This window comes from Aptenodytes forsteri, unplaced genomic scaffold (assembly GCF_000699145.1).
Source record: "Aptenodytes forsteri isolate BGI_AS27 unplaced genomic scaffold, ASM69914v1 Scaffold35, whole genome shotgun sequence".
NCBI lineage: Eukaryota > Metazoa > Chordata > Aves > Sphenisciformes > Spheniscidae > Aptenodytes > Aptenodytes forsteri.
The window spans coordinates 3,141,454-3,159,728 of record NW_008795334.1 but is presented as its reverse complement, the minus strand read 5'-3'; the positions used below and the strand labels follow the sequence as shown (position 1 = coordinate 3,159,728).

Sequence of the window (18,275 nt, the reverse complement as noted above, 5' to 3'; positions counted from 1 at the left end):
CGCCCCCCCCGCGGGGGGGGGGGGGGGCCAGCGGCAGCGCTGGCGCCGGTGGGGCTGCGGTTCCAGCCGCTGGTGGCGCCCCCCTCCCGGAGCCCTCGGCACCGCTGCTCTGTCACCTCGGCATTGATGTCATGTCATAGCAGCCCCCGCTCTAATTTAGAAACCTGTCTAGTTGGCGTCTAAGTATCTTCACTTCTCAGCGATGTTTAATTTCTTTTTTAAAAGGGCCTGTATTGTTCCTAGCTTCTTCTGTTTGTAGGGGCAGTTAAGAGACTTAAATTATTAAAGGCAAGAATACATTGCTGTGTTGTCTGTCTCTCAGTGTTAAAAACCTCCAGGTACCTCCGTATTTTTGTTTACTAAAATATTGTTTCCAAAAGACGTGGGCTTGCTTCAAACCCACTGGGAAATGCAGACTCCGTCCTCTTTTCCTGGTGGTGTTGCCCAGTGCTTAGTGACTCTCACTTAATAAAATAACTCCTGAATCTTCAATATTGCCTGGTTTCATGGTTTTTCTCCCTTTCTCTGCTGTTGCTTAGGAACACTTTGGCATGCGCTATTTCCCTTCCCATTAAGGTGCTTAAACATCTTACGACTTATCTTTGTGTCTTCAGTTTTGGTCTTGGCAGCATTATAAGCAGAATTAAAATCTTCTGTGTATTTCTGTATTCCACGTGTCTTGCCGTAGTGGTGTTCTGGAAATGGTTATATAGTTGCTTGCTGCTGCTGCAGTTCCCACTGAGATGCAGGCCCGTATTCAGTGCATGTGGTTTGCATTTTTTTTGTCCGCATACATGAAATTTGTTCATTTGGCTGCCCTGGAACACACCGGCCATTGCCCCCCTTCGGTCACTTTAATGACTGCCCTGGGCTCAGCATTGTACAATGCTCTCTAGGTTTTGTTCAACCTACGTATTTTTTTGGCAAGGGGTCTTCTGCTTATTTAAGGATTAGCAAAGAAAACATAGAACAATTCTTTTTTTAGTGTTATTTCCAGGTTCTAAAGGACATCATTAGAAGTACCTCAAGTTTGTTGTGATTCTTCATTAAAGATCACTCGACTGGTTAACTGATTAGTTAGCCAGCTCTGTTTTTATTAATGATAATGCAGTGCCAAACCAGCCCTTCTTTCAGAAATGCTAGTGTGTCACATCAAATGACAATAAGCTTTTGTGTCTTCTTTTTTTTCCAGTTTAATTGATTTTGAGAAAACAGTCTGGCTTTAAAGGGCCTCTTATTTCCATAACTTCCTTGACTAACGTTAGTTATATTCCTGTTTTCTGTGTAATCACTTCATTTTCAACTGGCTATTCTGATTATTTTGTGAAACTCTCTTGAAATCTAATGCAGGATCCCTTATAGCATCTTTACTTTTGAAAGGTTAGCTCTTTGTTAACAATTGCGTCTTTGATTCAGTTATAATTGACCAGTGTGCAATACCCATTGCTGATTGCTCAAAAACGATGACGTATTTTCATTTCTCAGGGAGCTCTTACGTGTTCGTGTTGAGTAACAGAAGCATCCGACATAACCCTTGTCCATTTACTCTGATACTAAAAAAAAAAAAAAAGTTTCCTTTTTGATGTGTAGAGATCAGTTAATATTTAATGATGATAAGCTGCACGTTTCTTACAAAATAATGGTTTGCAAGAGCAAGCCCTTATGGCTGAAGACAGTCCTGCTGACTTAACGGGAAGTTTTTACCTAGATGACAATTACTGAGCTCGTTACTAGGCTATTTCCGTCACTCTGTTCACTAAAGTGGTATCATATTTGTCATTCTTTCTATTATCAATCATAAAATTATGGATAGAAGGTAGCTTCTGTTTTTGTTAAAAGTAAAACCTGTTTAGTCAGTAGCTGTCTCTCTACTCTGAAACCTTGTGGGGACTCCTGCACTGCTGAAACCTCTTTGTGGCCTTCCTGTAGTGTAGACCAAGGTAAATAACTCAAGCGTTACCAGGTGATGTTTAAGCAAATTGCACTACTGGATATTAACTCGGTATTGAAACCTCTGCCACGGTATTCACAGAAATCAGTATCCTTATATTCACATCCAGTTTTATTTGAGAGTAGAAAAAGTGTAACCTGAGAGAACCAACAAGGAAGGAAGAAAACAGCACTTCATCCTTCAGATACAATTTGGTCCCAAGCAACTAAATTCACGCAATCAAGTTATCTCTAGCAGATGACGTGGACTAAAACTCCGGGACTCAGGCAGCCACCCGGATAAGTACGATCATTTAACCAGACCTGGAAAACTGGAGGATCCCTGTAGTTTCACAGTAGATACCAAACCTGGGAAATTCCTCTAACACAACAATAACAAACAAAAATCTCCTTGGTTGTGAGAGCTACAGTATGATCCTAGTGTCAAGCTGCCCTTCTGTGTTGGCATTACACCTTCTAGCCTGTCCAACATCTGTACAAGCGTGTGCAGCGTCTACCTAAAGAGATGCTCGTTTCAACGGTAAGAGACAACTCTTGTGCACAAAGCTCATGCAGGGGGAGAAAAAAGGGTGACTAGGCACTGTACAAAGCCTGATGCAAAAAGTGGCGTTCAGGCTTTACCTATGAGACACAGGCCTGGTATTGCAGCAAAAAGTTCAGGTCAACTTTTGAACTGCCTAAACTCAGAATAGTTATGCTGACCTATATTATTCTATAATAACACGGAATTATATTTATTCTTATAATTACAGAATATAATTACGCTATAATAATACAGAATTACATTGAGCCTCCTACAAGGAAGTGTTGGTTACAACGTTCTTGGACTGGTAAATTGGTAATTCTTAAACTGGAAATCAGTAATTCAGGGGTACCTAATTGCTTACTGCACCCAGGAAACGATTTTTTTTTTTTTTTAATGAGTGCAGCTTATTCTGTATTACATAGCTTGCTCATTAGCACCAAAGGCTCTTTAGCTTTTTGAGTGTTTATTTAAACTATGGTGTTATTGTCCTGCAGATCAATGATCAGGGCATGCAGACCCTGGTCTCAGTTTGGTTTCCAGAATGCTTACACCTTTGTATGCAAGCTCACTCACATGCCTACTACTGTGCATGTTCTGCAGCATTTTTTGGAGCTGCAGAAAATGCTTTTTTTTTGCCTAGGATGATATGCCTTCCCTTGCTGCAAGCATATCCAGGTCATCCAAGAAATAGTGAAGTCTGTGACATTTATGAGGTCATTTGGTTGACCAGAAATCAAAGCTTATGTCCATTTGGAAATCATAATCTTTGTACTCCAGTGTAAAGTGTGTGTAATCATGCGGTGACTAACCTGCGGAGTATGCCGCCTCTCCACATAACTCTGTTGCCTAGTGGCTGGAGTGGGCCATCTGTCCTGTTGGCTCATCGGTTTTCAAGAGATCAAATATTAAACTCCACAAATCCCACGTTATTAAGATTGAGAGGTTGGGGCATACAGCACTTTACTGGTTCCTAAGTTTGGAAACAAAGAGAGTTGATGATAACAATAAAGAGTCAATGTAAGTAATACACCAAGAAAAGCAGTGAGACTTAGAAACTCCTCACTGTTTGCAGGCAGTCTGACGTGGCCTTTCCATCGCCACTCGGCACAGTCATTTTTGTTTAAGAATTCAGCTGTAGTTGCTAAGCTTTCATCCCGAGGGTTGTGCTTATTTTTACAAGCATTACCTGCAAACGTATTGCAAATTGTCGTCTTTATCTTCTGGCCAGTCTGTTTAGTTTTGCTGCTGCCTCTGGTGTTAGCCAGTCTGGGGACAAGGTTATCATTATTTTTTTTAAACTCTACGTATAGCACTATGGAAGTAACAAATATTTCTTAATCATCAGCTTAACTTACTTTCTTATATGTTTAGTGTAGTTCTTGTATTGTGATGACAAAAATTCTCTGAAGTGTAAAGGTGCTTTTTTGTTTGTTTTTGTTTTGTTTTTAAACCAAGAAAATATTAAAATGGACATCTTTGAAATCTTTTCATTTCCCAAAATGTGATATATACATTGCTGTCAAGGCAGCACGTTCACTTAAGGAGATAAATCTAAAATAAGTAATACTTGAGATTGTACTGACTTAAAATTAGGAAGATGTAGCAGGAGTTCTGGTGTTCTTGAAGTGGTGTGCGATATTTTGATACTGAAATAACCCAGTACAGAGAGTGGGAAAGAAAGTCAGTTCTGTTAAGAAGCTTAAAGGTATTAAAAACAAACGAACAAGCAAAACCTTTTCTAGAATACCTGAATATTGTATCTACAGAATCCAAAAACTTCTGCAATAGTGAAGCAACTGGTTGCTGAAGGAAATGCCGGAGAACTGCAGAAATACTTTGGCTCGCGGATGGAGTTCGGCACAGCGGGGCTCAGAGCTGCCATGGGGGCAGGGATTTCCCACATGAATGACTTGACTATTATCCAGACAACCCAGGTACGGCGTTCAGCACTTTATCTCACTTAACTGGTTGTATATATGAGCGGAAGAGCCTCATTTATGACAAGCAACGGGTATTCTATGGAAGTACGAGTTTTTTACTTGTAGTAAACTTCTGCCAGTTTTCAGAAGTCATTTAAATGTTAATTATTAGCTGAGTGCTGATCTCTGCAAACAAGCAGAGAGAAGCTATTAAGCCATTAAAATAAGCTATTTTCCATATTGGATTTGCGATTGAATTTATACACAGCTACAGTTAAGCTCAAGTGGATCAGTTAGTCCTGATGTAACAACCACAAAAAAACCCAAGCCAGCATTTGGCTAAGCTTCATGTGTGTTGGACATAAATTTACATAAATGCAGTGAAGCTATATATACGCATATAGGCCCTAAAGTAGATCTACTTGGGGAGAGCTTAAAAAAACCCAAAACCTCAAATTACTGCAGCCTGGAGTGGTGGTGTATCATGTCCTAAACAGGTACCATTATTAAGGGTGAGATTCAGTTCAAAAAACTGAGAGATTTCAGTTAAAAAACTGAAATATTGGCCAGTTGTTCTCTTCCTCATCTAAGACCTAACACAGCTAAATCCTTTCTCAAAATCTGCAATTCAGACTAATCGTGTTAACTGTTTCTTTCTGCAGTTGGTTCTGATTTTTGGAGAAGTACTTAAATGCTGTCCAGCTTCACTATATCGATTTGAAAGTTTCTGATATTTCTTGGTGTTTATTGGTGCTAGACAAACTGAATCCCAGTCCAGTTCAGTGAGATGTTATGTGCGCTCACCTTTCTAAGCCGTAAACATCTTAGGTAGGAATCATCTTAATGCAATGATAAATTAAATATTAAGATTGGGTTAATGAGGTGAATTTGTTGTCTTCAGGGATTTTGCAGATACCTTGAGAAGAATTTCAGTGACCTGAAAAAGAGAGGAGTTGTGATTGGTTTTGATGCTCGTGCCCATCTTCCCAGCGGAGGTAGTAGCAAAAGGTACTTTTTAGGTTTTAAGTATTTTGTAGATGTCTTGTGTGATCCCTTATGGTTTTATATCTGCTTCAACAGTATTTTCTCTTTCTGTAGAGTGAATTAAGGTGAGGGATTTATACTATTTTTATATTCTGTTAATGCCAAAGCAGTTCTTAGAGTTGTGCTTTGCCTGTTGGGAATAGTGAGGGAACACATTTAAATTGGGTCTGTATAATAATTTGGGGTTTATTTATGTGGGGGTTTGTTTGTTGTTTTTTTAAATTGGAGTGTGGGGGGGGAAGCTGTGAAATCTAGGAAACTAATCGGTGAGAAAATGAATATATTTCCTAGGCATCTTTTCTTCCTGTTTAGGTTTGCAAGACTTGCTGCTAATACCTTCATCAGTCAAGGAGTTCCAGTTTATCTGTTTTCTGATATAACACCAACTCCTTTTGTGGTAGGTTTCTCTATTATACCTTTTTATATACACATAAATTCTGTCAGATATCTTGCATTACGTACATTAAGGAAAACTAGACAAACCACTTTGAACTTTTTAAACTCTACCTGCAGTTAGTCTTATGCTTATTTAGCTATATTTAGTTTACAACATCCACAGCAAGAGAAGGAGGAAGCTTAGTGGAGTATCAGTGACAGTGGGATGTGTTTCTATTCATTCCTGCTTTCAGGCAGGTTTCTTGTCGAAGATGTCTCGTTTCTAGACTGCTGTGGAGTCCGAAGTCTGAAATGTACACACACATTTAGTTTTGTGATTTTTGGTTGGTTGATTTGGTTGTTTTTTAAAAGTTTATTTTCTTTTTGGGGTATTGAATCCAAACTAGCCTTTTTAAATAGCAGGTTGTTGGAGTGCAGCGATGTTAAGCCGGGAGGGTTGTTGAATGTGTCCGCGTTTTCACCATCGGATCACTAGGTGTCAGTGCTCTAGAGCTATAAAGAAAACCCCTACCTTTGCACTAAAAGCAAGTTTCTCCCAATACCAGTTCCTCCAGTGAGTGCTGCAAACAGAACATAGTGGGATGAAGACTTTGTATGTAGCGTTCTTGTACTGACACAAATTTTGGTAGATTTAGGGTCAAATTCTTCATAGTGCAGCTTAAAGCAGTGTTGCAAGAACTGCAGTTGATTGCATTCGCTACTTAATAAAGAGCCAGGAGTAAACTCGGAACTGGACCTGTGGTCACAAATAATGCTTTATTTTTAATTCACTCCATCTGTTTTGGACTACTTTATCAGAGCTCTCTGCAAAACAATTCTCTTCTGAACCACGATGGAGCAGTTGCTCCACGGGCTGCTCTCAAAAGATAGCATGGATGAGACTGCTCCAGTTGTAATTCTCTACCCTGTGCAGACTTCTGTCATGACCCCAACAGACTTTGCAACCTTAAAGACCTCAGGTATCTCAAGTCATTCTACAGTAGGCAACACGTGCATTTGGTTTCCTTCTATAAAAACGTTACTCTGGAGATCCACAAAGCGTCTGAAACAACACTAAGAATATAGAAATGGGAAAATGCACAAGAAAAAGGAAGGGCTAAAGTTATGCCATGTGGGGTCTAGTGGAGCAAGTACTACTTAGCTTCTGCTTTAGAGAGTCAGTCTGTAGGAATCGTATCCTGGCTTTCTTTTCGTTCAGCAGTGTGGAAGTATTGTATATGCATGAGAATAAATAACATAATATTTTGCACATTCCACTTCAGATAACTTTCTCTTGTTACAGCCGTACACAGTAACTCATCTGAAGCTTTGTGCTGGAATTATGGTTACGGCTTCCCATAATCCAAAACAAGATAATGGTTACAAGGTATTCCTATGTGATCTATTTTCTGGCTTTTTTCAAACATTTTTTTCCATGTAGAGACACTAATACTATTGTGTATAGTTCCTATCACGTTATAGACCAAATTAATTGATAGTTTGATCTCTTCTAGATGTATGTATTTAAAGCTAGTAGCATGTTATACTACTAACATAATTAAAATCTTAGCTCTAAAAAGCAGGAAGATAAGTAATACCATTGCATACTTTGGAATACTTTAAAATATTAACTGACCTCTTTTCAAAAGCATTAATCATTTCTCCAAGTCATGATTTAAAAAGATCTCTTTAGTTTTACAAACCCAGAGAATTAAAAATATGTGAAACCTAATGAGTTGCTTGTACAAAACATTTTGAATAAATTCCATTAATTTCTTCTAGTATATTTTTCTTGTGCTAAGTGACACAGTTATCAGTGTGACTTTTTTCTATGACAGAAATCTGCTTTCCACTGAAACAAACATGGCTGAGCTACCTGTCTGCCAGTCATCCCATAGCTGGACTAGTCATATACAGACTGTTTCCAAAATACAGAAGTGGAAGTTGGGAGATCTTTTTTGTCTTCTTAATAGAAAAACAAGGCATTAGCAGGGATGATTTCTTGCTGTCTCTCCCTCCAGAATTTCATGTCTGTTTAAAATTGCTTTTTTTAATATTTCATGTATTGATCTTGATAGATTGTTTGGATGTTTTAGCAACTACGTTTTAAATCATCTTCATTTTTTCTTAATGTTTTGTTATTTGGGCTACATATGTACATGGCCCAGATGCTGTTAGGTATCTTTCCTTAAACTTGTGGTCTGTAAACCATCAGTAGAAGGAAGTGTGCAAACAACTGCCAAAAAGTAAAACATAGTAAGTACACCTCTTCCTGGATGTGTAAACAATCAACAAATAGGAGAAGACTACAAGTAGTGAACATCTTGAAACTTAGTTGAATTTGTGCTTGCTGTTGTGGCAACACTGCTGCTGTAGGCAGCTGCAAAGTTTTTGTGCCTTTCTCTGTAAATTTTTTTGTGGTAGATGTGTTTCACTTTTGCACACTTTCTTCCTCTTAAGAATTCTTCTATATATAATGATTAGACCTAAAAATGTGGAAGAAAGTGTATGAAATAGCATGGGCAAGTTATCAGTCCCAAGGCTGGCAGACAGGCTGATACTTGAATCTTCTCAATAAATGAGCTGGGTCTTGTTTTGTGTTTCGTTATGGATTTTGATATCTTCTGATAAAATTAAACAGCTTTTTTTATAGAACAAAAATGGGATGTGAGAGGAAACACTGAGAATACGAACAGGGGAATACTCTGGGTATACTTAAGCCTAATTTACCGTAATACTCTACCAAATGTAGTGCACCTTAGCCAACAAAAAAATAACAAAGTTATCCTACAATATTAATGACCAAATACTCACTTACCCTATTTATTATTTAGGTTTACTGGGAAAATGGTGCTCAGATCATTTCCCCTCATGACAAAGGAATTTCTCAGGCTATTGAGGAGAACCAAGAGCCATGGCCACAGGCTTGGGATGACAAACTGATTGACAGCAGCCTGCTACTTCATGATCCATATGCCACGGTCAATAAGGAGTATTTCAAAGACATACAGAAGCAGTGCTTTCACAGGTAACTGGTGTTAACTCCATTAAGAATACAGGATTTTCCATCTAGTATGTCAGTGGGGCAGTTTGAATTGATGGAAGTCAGGGCGGCCATGATCCTGCCATGACCCAGATCTGTCTGTGCCTTCTTGTCATCTTTTGTGGTAGCACTGGCAGCTGTGTGGTGACGTAGTGAGCCAGTTCATAAAGCTGCTCTGGCAGAAGTCTAACCCAGCAAAGTGAGCGATTAGTTTCTGATTATATCACCTCCCTGTATTTACATGACCACGCATCAACCAAATGCCACAGCAGGACTGGGGCTATCTTGTGCAGCTGGGGGTGAGCTGACACTGACGGTCCAACAGCCTTAAAATGGGCTTCTAAGAGAGAAGGTGAACGAGGCTGTTAAGCCAGTTCTGGAAGAAGGAGGTCTTGCTCCGTTATTCTAGCCCTGCGTGTGCTCCTGGTGGCTTTGGGCACCTTGCACAAGTCTATTCCTGTCGCTTGCTCAATAAAAACTTTACTCAACAAAATCAAGTGGATGTGTCTCTTTGTGATTAACAAGTAGAATCGGTTTATGGATTAGATGAGCAGCAACCTGTTAGATCTGCTTATTTACATCAAAATTTTAACCACCAGTAACCATGTTCTTCCTCTTGCTAAAAACGAAGTCAGAATTACTAGAAAGTTGCGTCTATGTCAGAAATTATGCTGCTTTTTCAGAACAGGAGTTAAATATCTCCTCAGGAGTTTGCATGTCTTTAGGTATGTTCTACACTTTCAGGAATGTACTTCATAAAAATAAGTCTGCTCAAATGAGGCATGCTGCTGTCGGTTCACTGTGTTCACAGTCTTCGGAGCTGGTTTAAATGCCAGAGTTGGGGATGAAGAGTCTTATTAGTCAGTTGTATTTGTTTTCCACTCTCCTCCTTTGGGGTGCATGGAGTGTACCATCTTTCTTATTCCAGTGATTTGCACATACCAGGACATTAGGTATCAAGAGTGACTCATATTGCTGAAAAATAAGACTAAGCCAGTTTTCAAGCCATTACCTTTAAAATCTTACCTCCTTTAATTTATAATTTTGACAGTGATACAGAATACTGAGTCATATCCGTTTCCGAATTTTGTCAGTTTTGTGCAGAATGTTCTTCCATATCCAAGTTTACTGTTAATCTGTTTTATTTCAGGAATATAAACAAGGAAACAAACCTGAAATTTGTTCATACTTCTGTGCATGGCGTAGGTCATAAATTTGTGCAGTTGGCCTTCAAGGCGTTTGACCTTAGCCCTCCTTTTGCCGTTCCTGAGCAGAGGGATCCTGATCCAGAATTTCCCACAGTGAAGTATCCAAATCCTGAAGAGGGCAAAGGTGTTCTGGTAAACAGATATTTTTTTAATAGTTGCAATGTCTTTCAATGTTTCCTTTCTGCCAGTAGTCATGGCTATAAGGACTGGTTGAAGGTCTGTTTTGTTTCTGTTTTCATAGCCTTACTTTTAGTGAAGAGTTAGCTGGTATCCTTTCATTGAAATTTATAATTCTTTTTGAACCAGTCAGGTAATAATTAGCTGTAACTTTAAACTACTTTGTTCTGCGCCCTGACAGAATGGGCAGCATCTGCACATAGAACAAAGTGATACAGTTCCTTTTAAAAAATAAAATAAAATAAAAATAAAAAAATCTTCACAGTTGGTTTTGGAAAGTTTCTACAATTTACAGCTGAAATATAAGGACTAGATTGTTCTGATACGACACCGGGAGGGGGCAGGGGAAGTCCTGACAGGTGGTTAGAATTTCTGCTACAACTATTTCTGCTGCACTTTGTTATTGAAGGATCCTGTTGAATCTAAGTAGCTTTTGACTCAGGCTGCAGAAGTGGAATGACGTAGGTGAAGTTAAATATCCTGACTGTGCTCTACTGCTGCCAGGCTTGAAGTTTATTTTTTGTAGAGACACATCATGATTTTGGGTGTTTGAGATTAAATAAATTGGGAAAATTATTTAAAACCTATAAAGAAAGTGAAAATATTATTTGGGAGTATTAACGCTCATCTGATCTTGCTTACCACTTTTCCAGACGTTGTCTTTTGCTTTGGCTGAAAAAGATGGGGCAAAAATCATTTTAGCAAATGATCCTGATGCTGATCGACTTGCAGTGGCAGAGAAACAAGAGAGGTATGGTAATAAAGAAATGCAGACCATTTACATTTTTTACTTAGAGGCTAGGCTCATTTGGGGGATTCTTGCAACCTGTGCTGCAGAGAAGATAGAACAGTCACAGTAGTTGTTTTTGGACTGAAAACACATAGAAATGTGAGAGGACTGTATGAAGCAGACCACAGTGGGGGCAGTAAATGAAATAATGGTTAATATTAGACACTGTACAAAAGCCTGAATAAATACTTGACGCTTGCTGTCCTTGAGGCATGCACGGAAGCTTGTGAATTGTTTTGATTGTGCTATAGCTTTTTAAAGGTAGGTTTTCAGTTAGAAATTTTTCACAGAAGACTGATCAACATTCTTTCATACTGTGTTTATTAAATAATAACTTGACTATTCAGGAGAACCTTTTTAGTTCCCTGATAATTTCAGGAACATGGAACATCCCCGTTCTTTAATATGAGTTCCTTCTTTCCCAAATACTGTTAGACCAGACATTTTACTAATCATTAGATGATTTGGGCCTCTCTCACTCACTTCCCCACTTCTGTGCATAATGTTACGTACCTGCGTTTCACCTGAAGCTTTGTCAGTGTTTGGTACTTCTCAGTACAGTCATTTGTACTTCCTCCTTTAAGGACCAGCTATACATGCATTATTTATCTATGTATGTCCTGTCAAAGAACGGGATCACAAAAGGTAAACTTGCTCAAACAGGGGCTTCTCATAGATTTTTCATATGTATGGAATGTGTAACCTATAGTTCTGACCCAATATTGCCATCCCCTTATTTCATGCCCCCTGATATCCTGTACTTCTACAATTGTTTGCATTTCTGTATTGTGGTTATATTTGATGAATGACAATAAGCTGAAGTACTGCACTTGGTATCATATCTACAAATAGTGGTGTTTCTCTTTTATCTACCCTGATAAAGCAGCAGCTAATCTGAGCAGTTAGAAACCATAAATCCTTCATAAAAGTGAACTTCAAGGTTTTCAGCTCAGAGAGGAGCAGAACAAAAATCTGCTGCTGGGCCAGGAGCAGAAATAGTGTAAATGAATTCCCTGTGTGTGAGAGCCAGAAGAGGGATATAAAATCGTGGCAACAGTCCTTGGTACACAAGGGATGAGATGGGCACCTGCTAGATGTCCTCAGTGATTGTGGATGACGCAAGTATTTGAACTTGAATCCGTTATGCAAATTCCAAAAACCCAGTAAAAGGCAACAGCACAAATACCCATTTTGCTTATCAGATAACCTCTTTTGGTCTTGTAGCAGCTTCAAAGGAGGCGGTGTTTTCTTTGGGTTTTTGGGGCTTTTTTTAACTCGTTGTCCTCACAGCATGAACTAAGGAGGCTTCTCTGCCTTTAGAAGAATAATGGGCTAATTGGCACTCTGCTGTATCTTTGGCAGTGTTAACTGGAATATCCTTGTTTTAATGTTTTTGGCCTGTGCCAGCCTCAGCTGTCAATTCAGCATTGAGGAAAGAGCGTAAAAAGCTTTAGTTTGTGCTGGTTATGATGGGTTAAAACAAGAATGCAAAATCACTCATGTTTTTTGTCTAAAAACTTATAGCTATCAGAGACTTGAAGAGGGGGTGTTAGTTTATTGTGTTTATCGCCATTGAGAGCATGGTGCTCTCATACTGCTACCTCTTTGCTAATCGTTTAGCCAGTCTTAGTTGTCTCCTAACTTTCAGTCCTGCATCCTCCTCTCAGACTTCTGCTGTAGCTGTTCATACACTAATCGAATATTAAGATAGGCTTCTACAGTATCTGTACTTCTTCTTTAACAGAAACTCCTGCTAGAGCACACTCTCTCAGCGTTCTTACACTAAGTTGTCGCTGTGCATTGCTTTGTGCCTGTTGGCATCAATAAATGCAGGAGACTGAGTCTGCTTCTCTTTCACAACAGGTACTGTTTCTGTAGGTCTTGATTTTTGTCAGTTTGGCAGTGTCTTTGTCCCCTTTTGTGACTGGGAATTTTGGGGCTATTTTGACATGTCTTTCCCTTTTTCCTTCAATTTTTCTTGTTCTAGCAACACGTCAGTGTTAATCTTTTTTTACCCGTTTGAGATTTTTTCCAATCTTCCTCAATGACCAATTGGTGTATTTGTGATTGAATAAAAGGTATTTTATGAGTACTACACTGAGTCAACTAAAAATACCAATCACTTGAGAATTGTATTTTCGTGTCTCTGTGTTTGTCTTAATCATTGATTTTATAATTTGTCTGCTGAATATTTTTGTTTTACTTAAAATTTGCTGGAAATACCACTGTTTCATCTTTGGATAAACTCAAAAGCTGGTACGTATGATGGAGGAGGAAGGTAACCACTTCAGAATTCTTTGGGGGAGGAATTTTTTTGTTTGTTCTTAATGAACACATGATATCTTGTTACTGTTACCTGGAACTCAGATGCAGTGGTTTTATTTGCTAATATTCATGTATGGAAGAACCAGTAGATTTTTTTTTCCAATATTATTCTTTGAATTCATATACCTTCTATTATTTTTTTTCCCATCAAGTGGTGAATGGAAAGTGTTTTCTGGAAATGAGCTGGGAGCTCTTTTAGGCTGGTGGATCTTCACTTGCTGGAAAAATCACAATAGGGATACTTGTGCCATTAAAGATGTCTACATGTTATCCAGTACTGTTTCTTCCAAAATCCTGAGAGCGATTGCGCTAAAGGAAGGTTTTCACTTTGAGGTAAGCTGTTACATGTTATTCCATGTTCTTTTATTTGTTTACTTACACAGTGTCATATCTTTGTAAAATATTGCTTTTATTTTTAATGCCTTTTTTCTCCTTACTGCTGTAGGAAACACTGACAGGTTTCAAGTGGATGGGCAACCGTGCCAAACAGCTCATGGACCAGGGAAAAGCTGTTCTTTTTGCATTTGAGGAGGCTATAGGTGAGAAACAGAATATGATGTCCTAGTATCCTGTAAAATAGTGAAAGTAGGACTACTGCAAAAAATGGCAATGTAAAGGTGCCCTCAACACAGTGGATGTATTTCCAGTGAGTAATCAATGTCATCCATTTGGATGATTGATATTACTAGTTTTAATCCTTGGTATCTCTGCTTAGCACAGAGTATGATGATGTAAGCTAGGTGTATATATCTTCAGTAGCATGGCTATGTAGACTTGGACTGCAAATTCTGCACAAGCTATTTAAAAAAATCAAACACATTTTTCAGTCTTCAAGTTGAGTATGTTTAGCTGACAGTTTTAAGCTAAGTTTAAATGTGAATAAAATAAAGTAAAAACTCCCTCAAATTATACTTGTAAACTGGAAAGCCATGAATAAAAGCTATGAATTCGTGAGAAGGAAATTGTGAAGCTATAGTGCTATTTCTTGAGTAGCTTAGTACCTGAAAGCCAGAGGAAAATGTGACTAATTTCATGGATAATTATCAGGGTTACCATATGTTAACGTGTAAGGGTAATCACACTTGAGACAAAGTGCTATACTTGCATTGTTCCTGCAGTATGGCATTTCTCTTTTATGAGAGCTCCAAAAGTACTCGGGAGCATCTGGTACTGATACAAGACAAATCTGTCTCTATCGTGAAATTCCATTAAATGCCTTGCTTATCAAAATTAACACTGATGATTAGAAGATAAAATTTTTCCACTTTTGGTTTAATTCTAAAATGTCTGTGCTATGGTAGTGTGCATTTCTCCTTTAAAAGATGTTGGTTTGATTAACTTCCCCACCACCACCATTTTATCTTATTTCCTCATAAAAATATATCAAATATATATAATTTTCTTTGTTTAGGGTATATGTGCTGTCCTGCTGTTCTGGACAAAGATGGTGTCAGCGCTGCTGTTATAACTGCGGAGATGGCTAGCTTTTTGGCAACCAGGAATCTGTCTTTGTCTCAGCAGCTGAAAGCTGTCTATGATGAGTGAGTTTGATTATAATTGTTTAATTTTCAGATTTTCTCCATTCCACATACGAGGGTTAATAGGGACTCAATAGCAACCTATAGTATATGAAGAAATAAAAATTGGGTTATGTACTATTAACACAATTCTATGTTAACAGTAATCTTCTAGAAAGCGCTCCTGCTCATGGGCATGAATATATTTATCACTTTGTTTTGTGTTGTTTTAAGGTATTTTAAAAATAATAATATTACCTTACTAATTCCTTATTAGTTAATGAGATTTTTGAGGTATTTTTGTTTGCTTGTCTGAAAGGTTTCGCCCTTTTGGGAAGTTCTGCTCTTCGGTCCTTTTACAGAAGATTGGCCTAGTTTTTGGCCAGCAGTATTGCTGTGTTGTAGAGATCGTAGTGCTTCTTGCCACTTAAATGTGCCAAACGCACAAAAACGTTGATGGCAGAATGGGTCTAAGCAGCTCTGGCATATTTATGCTACTCATAGAAGCCAGCTTGCTTCTGTCCCGCTTGCAGGGCTACTTGTGATTAAATTAATTCTAGCTGGCTCTAAAGTTAGGCTTTTTATTATATTATTCTGTCTTTTTTTGATGGATAGTATATGTTGGTTGTTCTTTCAGCTCCTGAATACTGAGATTTGAGCTGATTATGCAGAAGTGCTGTGAATGTTTGGCCATAGCTATTGGCTATATACAGCTGGGTAGCCCTCTGAGAGCTTTTAATATGAGGCACTACTTTTCTTTTGTTCTTGTTTAATGTGTTCAGAGACCTACAGAAATCAACAGCAAAGATGGCTGTTGGATTTCATGGGGCAGGGCATGTTTTTTGTGGGGGTTTTGGGTTGTTTGTTTTAAAGGAGGGAGCAGCACAGGCTGGCAGATACTCTTCACCTCTTCACGTCTCCTAAGACACTAACAAAGGAGTGGTGGAACCTGCAAAGAGACTCATGGAAAACTCTAGCCTTGGTGCTTCTTGTTTTCCAATCCTCAGATCTCTCATTTGCATGCAGCACTAGCCATGCTTGTTTCATCCGCTGTTTAAGAAGGAATCAAGTGGCAAAGACTTTCTAACACACTGCATAAATAAATTGTGGAATTTATCAGCTAATGTACATGGCAGAAGTAAACAGTAATATAAATGCATGGAAGAGGAATTCATGCCTAGAGCTGCAAATATAGCATCTGATGTGAGAATTCCCTTAATTACTAGTAGCTGGAAGTGTATATTCAAAGAATTATCCTTCTCTGGCTCGCGCTTTTTCTTTTTTTAATACTCATTCAGTAAACAGCTGCTTCAGGTTGCCCTCAGAAAGAGAGTGTTTAACTGAGTGGAACTTAGCTGTGCCACAGTGCTGCTGTGTACATAGGCACTGAAGAGGACTCTCAAAGTCAGAGCTTATTTAGCATAAAGGCAGACGGTAGATGCACCTCAAAGTAAGATGTCACTGCACATAGTCACTGTTCGTAGAAAAGCTACAGATGCAGGGAAAGATACAAATCTGCCTTATTAAATTGATGCTTGATAACTAGAAGTGGAGGGGGAGGGTTCTTGTTTTGTTTTGGGGGGTCATTTTGTATGTGTGTGTTTGGGTTTTGTTTGCTTGTGGCTAGTATAGAGTTGCAGTTTTCTGCTCCTTACTACTTTATGCTTCGTCAGATTTGTCTTGTGAGTTGCTGTTGAAGCAGAAGAAACTCTACTCTGTATTTTGGAAGTATAGAAGGGGGATCTGTTCTCAAAGAAGTAAATGCAGATCAGGAAAAGGACACAGTCCTAGCAGGCTCATCACTTCTTTCAAATATAGGATAGGTTTTGTAAATTCCCTTGCTGGATTCTCAAGACTGATTTAACAACTATTCACCTTCAAGATGTCCATTCTGGTATAAACGTGACCCTATTTAAGGAACCTTTCAGGTTTCTAGCATGAACATCCTAGTACTAACGAAAGATTCTGCCCTTCAGATTTTCCCTGGCATCAAGGATGCTCCTCGAGTGCTGATCTTTAGTATGAGCTCACTTAAACAACCAGTCCTGGCTTGTATGCTTTTCAACAACATGCTGTTTTGAAAAGTAGTGTTAGCAGGTCATTTGTCTTTGATGCAGATTCTGCATCATATTACCTGGCAGCAAACAGATAAGGTAAAGAGGCGGATGTTTGGTTTAGTAGAAACACTTTAATGGGAGAGCAGCTTCTGAAGTATAATTGGAAAAAACAGTCTGGAATTTGTTTTATTCAGAAAAGGTCAGCTGGAATCCAGTCAAGGAAGCTATTTAGATGTAGTCTGTTCTCTTCCTGTGGTGGTTAGATCTCTTCAAGGCAATAATGACATCTTTTTTTCTTCCGGTTTAGCAGCAAACGTTCTCATTTTTAATCATTAAAAGGAAAAGGTGTCTGCACAGAAATTTCTTTAAAGTATGTAAAATAGGACAATTAAGCTGTTGAGGCCTTTTTAAAATTGTAAGGGCGTGAACTGGTGCTACAGTTGGGTGACCCTGGGTATAGATTCTTGCTTTATAGAAGGTTGTATAATGTGTACGGTGTACAAATCCAAGAAGAACATTGCTTCTTCAATTCATTAATATTGTGTCTTCACAGATATGGCTTCCATATTACCAAAGCTTCATATTTCATCTGCCACGATCCTAAAGTTATTCAACAACTTTTTGACAACCTTAGAAATTTTGATGGAAAAAACACATACCCAAAATCTTGCGGTAGATTTAAAGTTTCTGGAATAAGGGATCTAACTACTGGGTATGACAGCAGCCAGCCAGATCATAAAGCTGTAAGTATATTTTTAAAATAATATATAAATCATGTAAGTACATATATGCACATACATTAAAAATTCTATGGAGAAACACTCCAAACATTATGTTACATCCTGAGTCTTAAAATAAGTTAGATTGGGGATGATTGTTTTCCCTTGGTGGAAGGAAATGAAGGTTGGGGGAAGCGGGGAGGGTTGGGGTTTTTTGTTTGGTTTTGTGGTGTTTTTTCTCTCCAAGATGACAGTCTGTAAAGGGAGGTAGGAGGATATCACTGTCTTGCCCCAGCAATCTTGGATTATCTTGTTGTAAGTGTAAGTTAAGCTGTCTACTGAGATGTGGCTTTGGGTTCTTTAGTTTTCCACAACACAGGTTTCTTTTCCTCCTGGGAAATGCCATCGCAGAGCAATTTCTATTTGCAGTAAAAACGTTGACTAGACTTGAAATGAGCTACCTAGCAGTAATCTACTGCTACCAGATTCTAGGCTGAGGGTAAGGCTGTCATTTGCCTATTGTGGTCTCAAGACCACAGTGATGAAGAAGAGCATCTTTGGTCATAGGCTTGCCAAGCTGGTGAAGAGGGCTTTAAACTAGAGAGCTGGGGGAAGGGGAACCTCA

The 18,275-nt window shown here is 38.6% G+C and overlaps 2 protein-coding genes across 2 annotated transcripts in view; one reads left to right on the top strand and one right to left on the bottom strand.

The window, feature by feature from the left end:
* Positions 1–1,529, bottom strand: part of RELL1 (RELT like 1) — a 54,853-nt gene extending 53,324 nt beyond the window's left edge. The window contains exon 1 of the mRNA XM_009280159.2: positions 1,497–1,529. Within this exon, the coding sequence (XP_009278434.2) occupies positions 1,497–1,529 (33 nt within the window). The remainder of the gene's footprint in view (positions 1–1,496) is intronic.
* A 2,794-nt stretch (positions 1,530–4,323) lies between these two features.
* Positions 4,324–18,275, top strand: part of PGM2 (phosphoglucomutase 2) — an 18,361-nt gene continuing 4,409 nt past the window's right edge. Inside the window, exons 1-11 of the mRNA XM_009280158.2 lie at positions 4,324–4,410; positions 5,297–5,403; positions 5,752–5,836; positions 7,118–7,201; positions 8,649–8,842; positions 10,008–10,197; positions 10,896–10,993; positions 13,510–13,690; positions 13,803–13,896; positions 14,769–14,898; positions 17,485–17,674. Of these exons, the coding sequence (XP_009278433.1) occupies positions 4,324–4,410; positions 5,297–5,403; positions 5,752–5,836; positions 7,118–7,201; positions 8,649–8,842; positions 10,008–10,197; positions 10,896–10,993; positions 13,510–13,690; positions 13,803–13,896; positions 14,769–14,898; positions 17,485–17,674 (1,440 nt within the window). The remainder of the gene's footprint in view (positions 4,411–5,296; positions 5,404–5,751; positions 5,837–7,117; positions 7,202–8,648; positions 8,843–10,007; positions 10,198–10,895; positions 10,994–13,509; positions 13,691–13,802; positions 13,897–14,768; positions 14,899–17,484; positions 17,675–18,275) is intronic.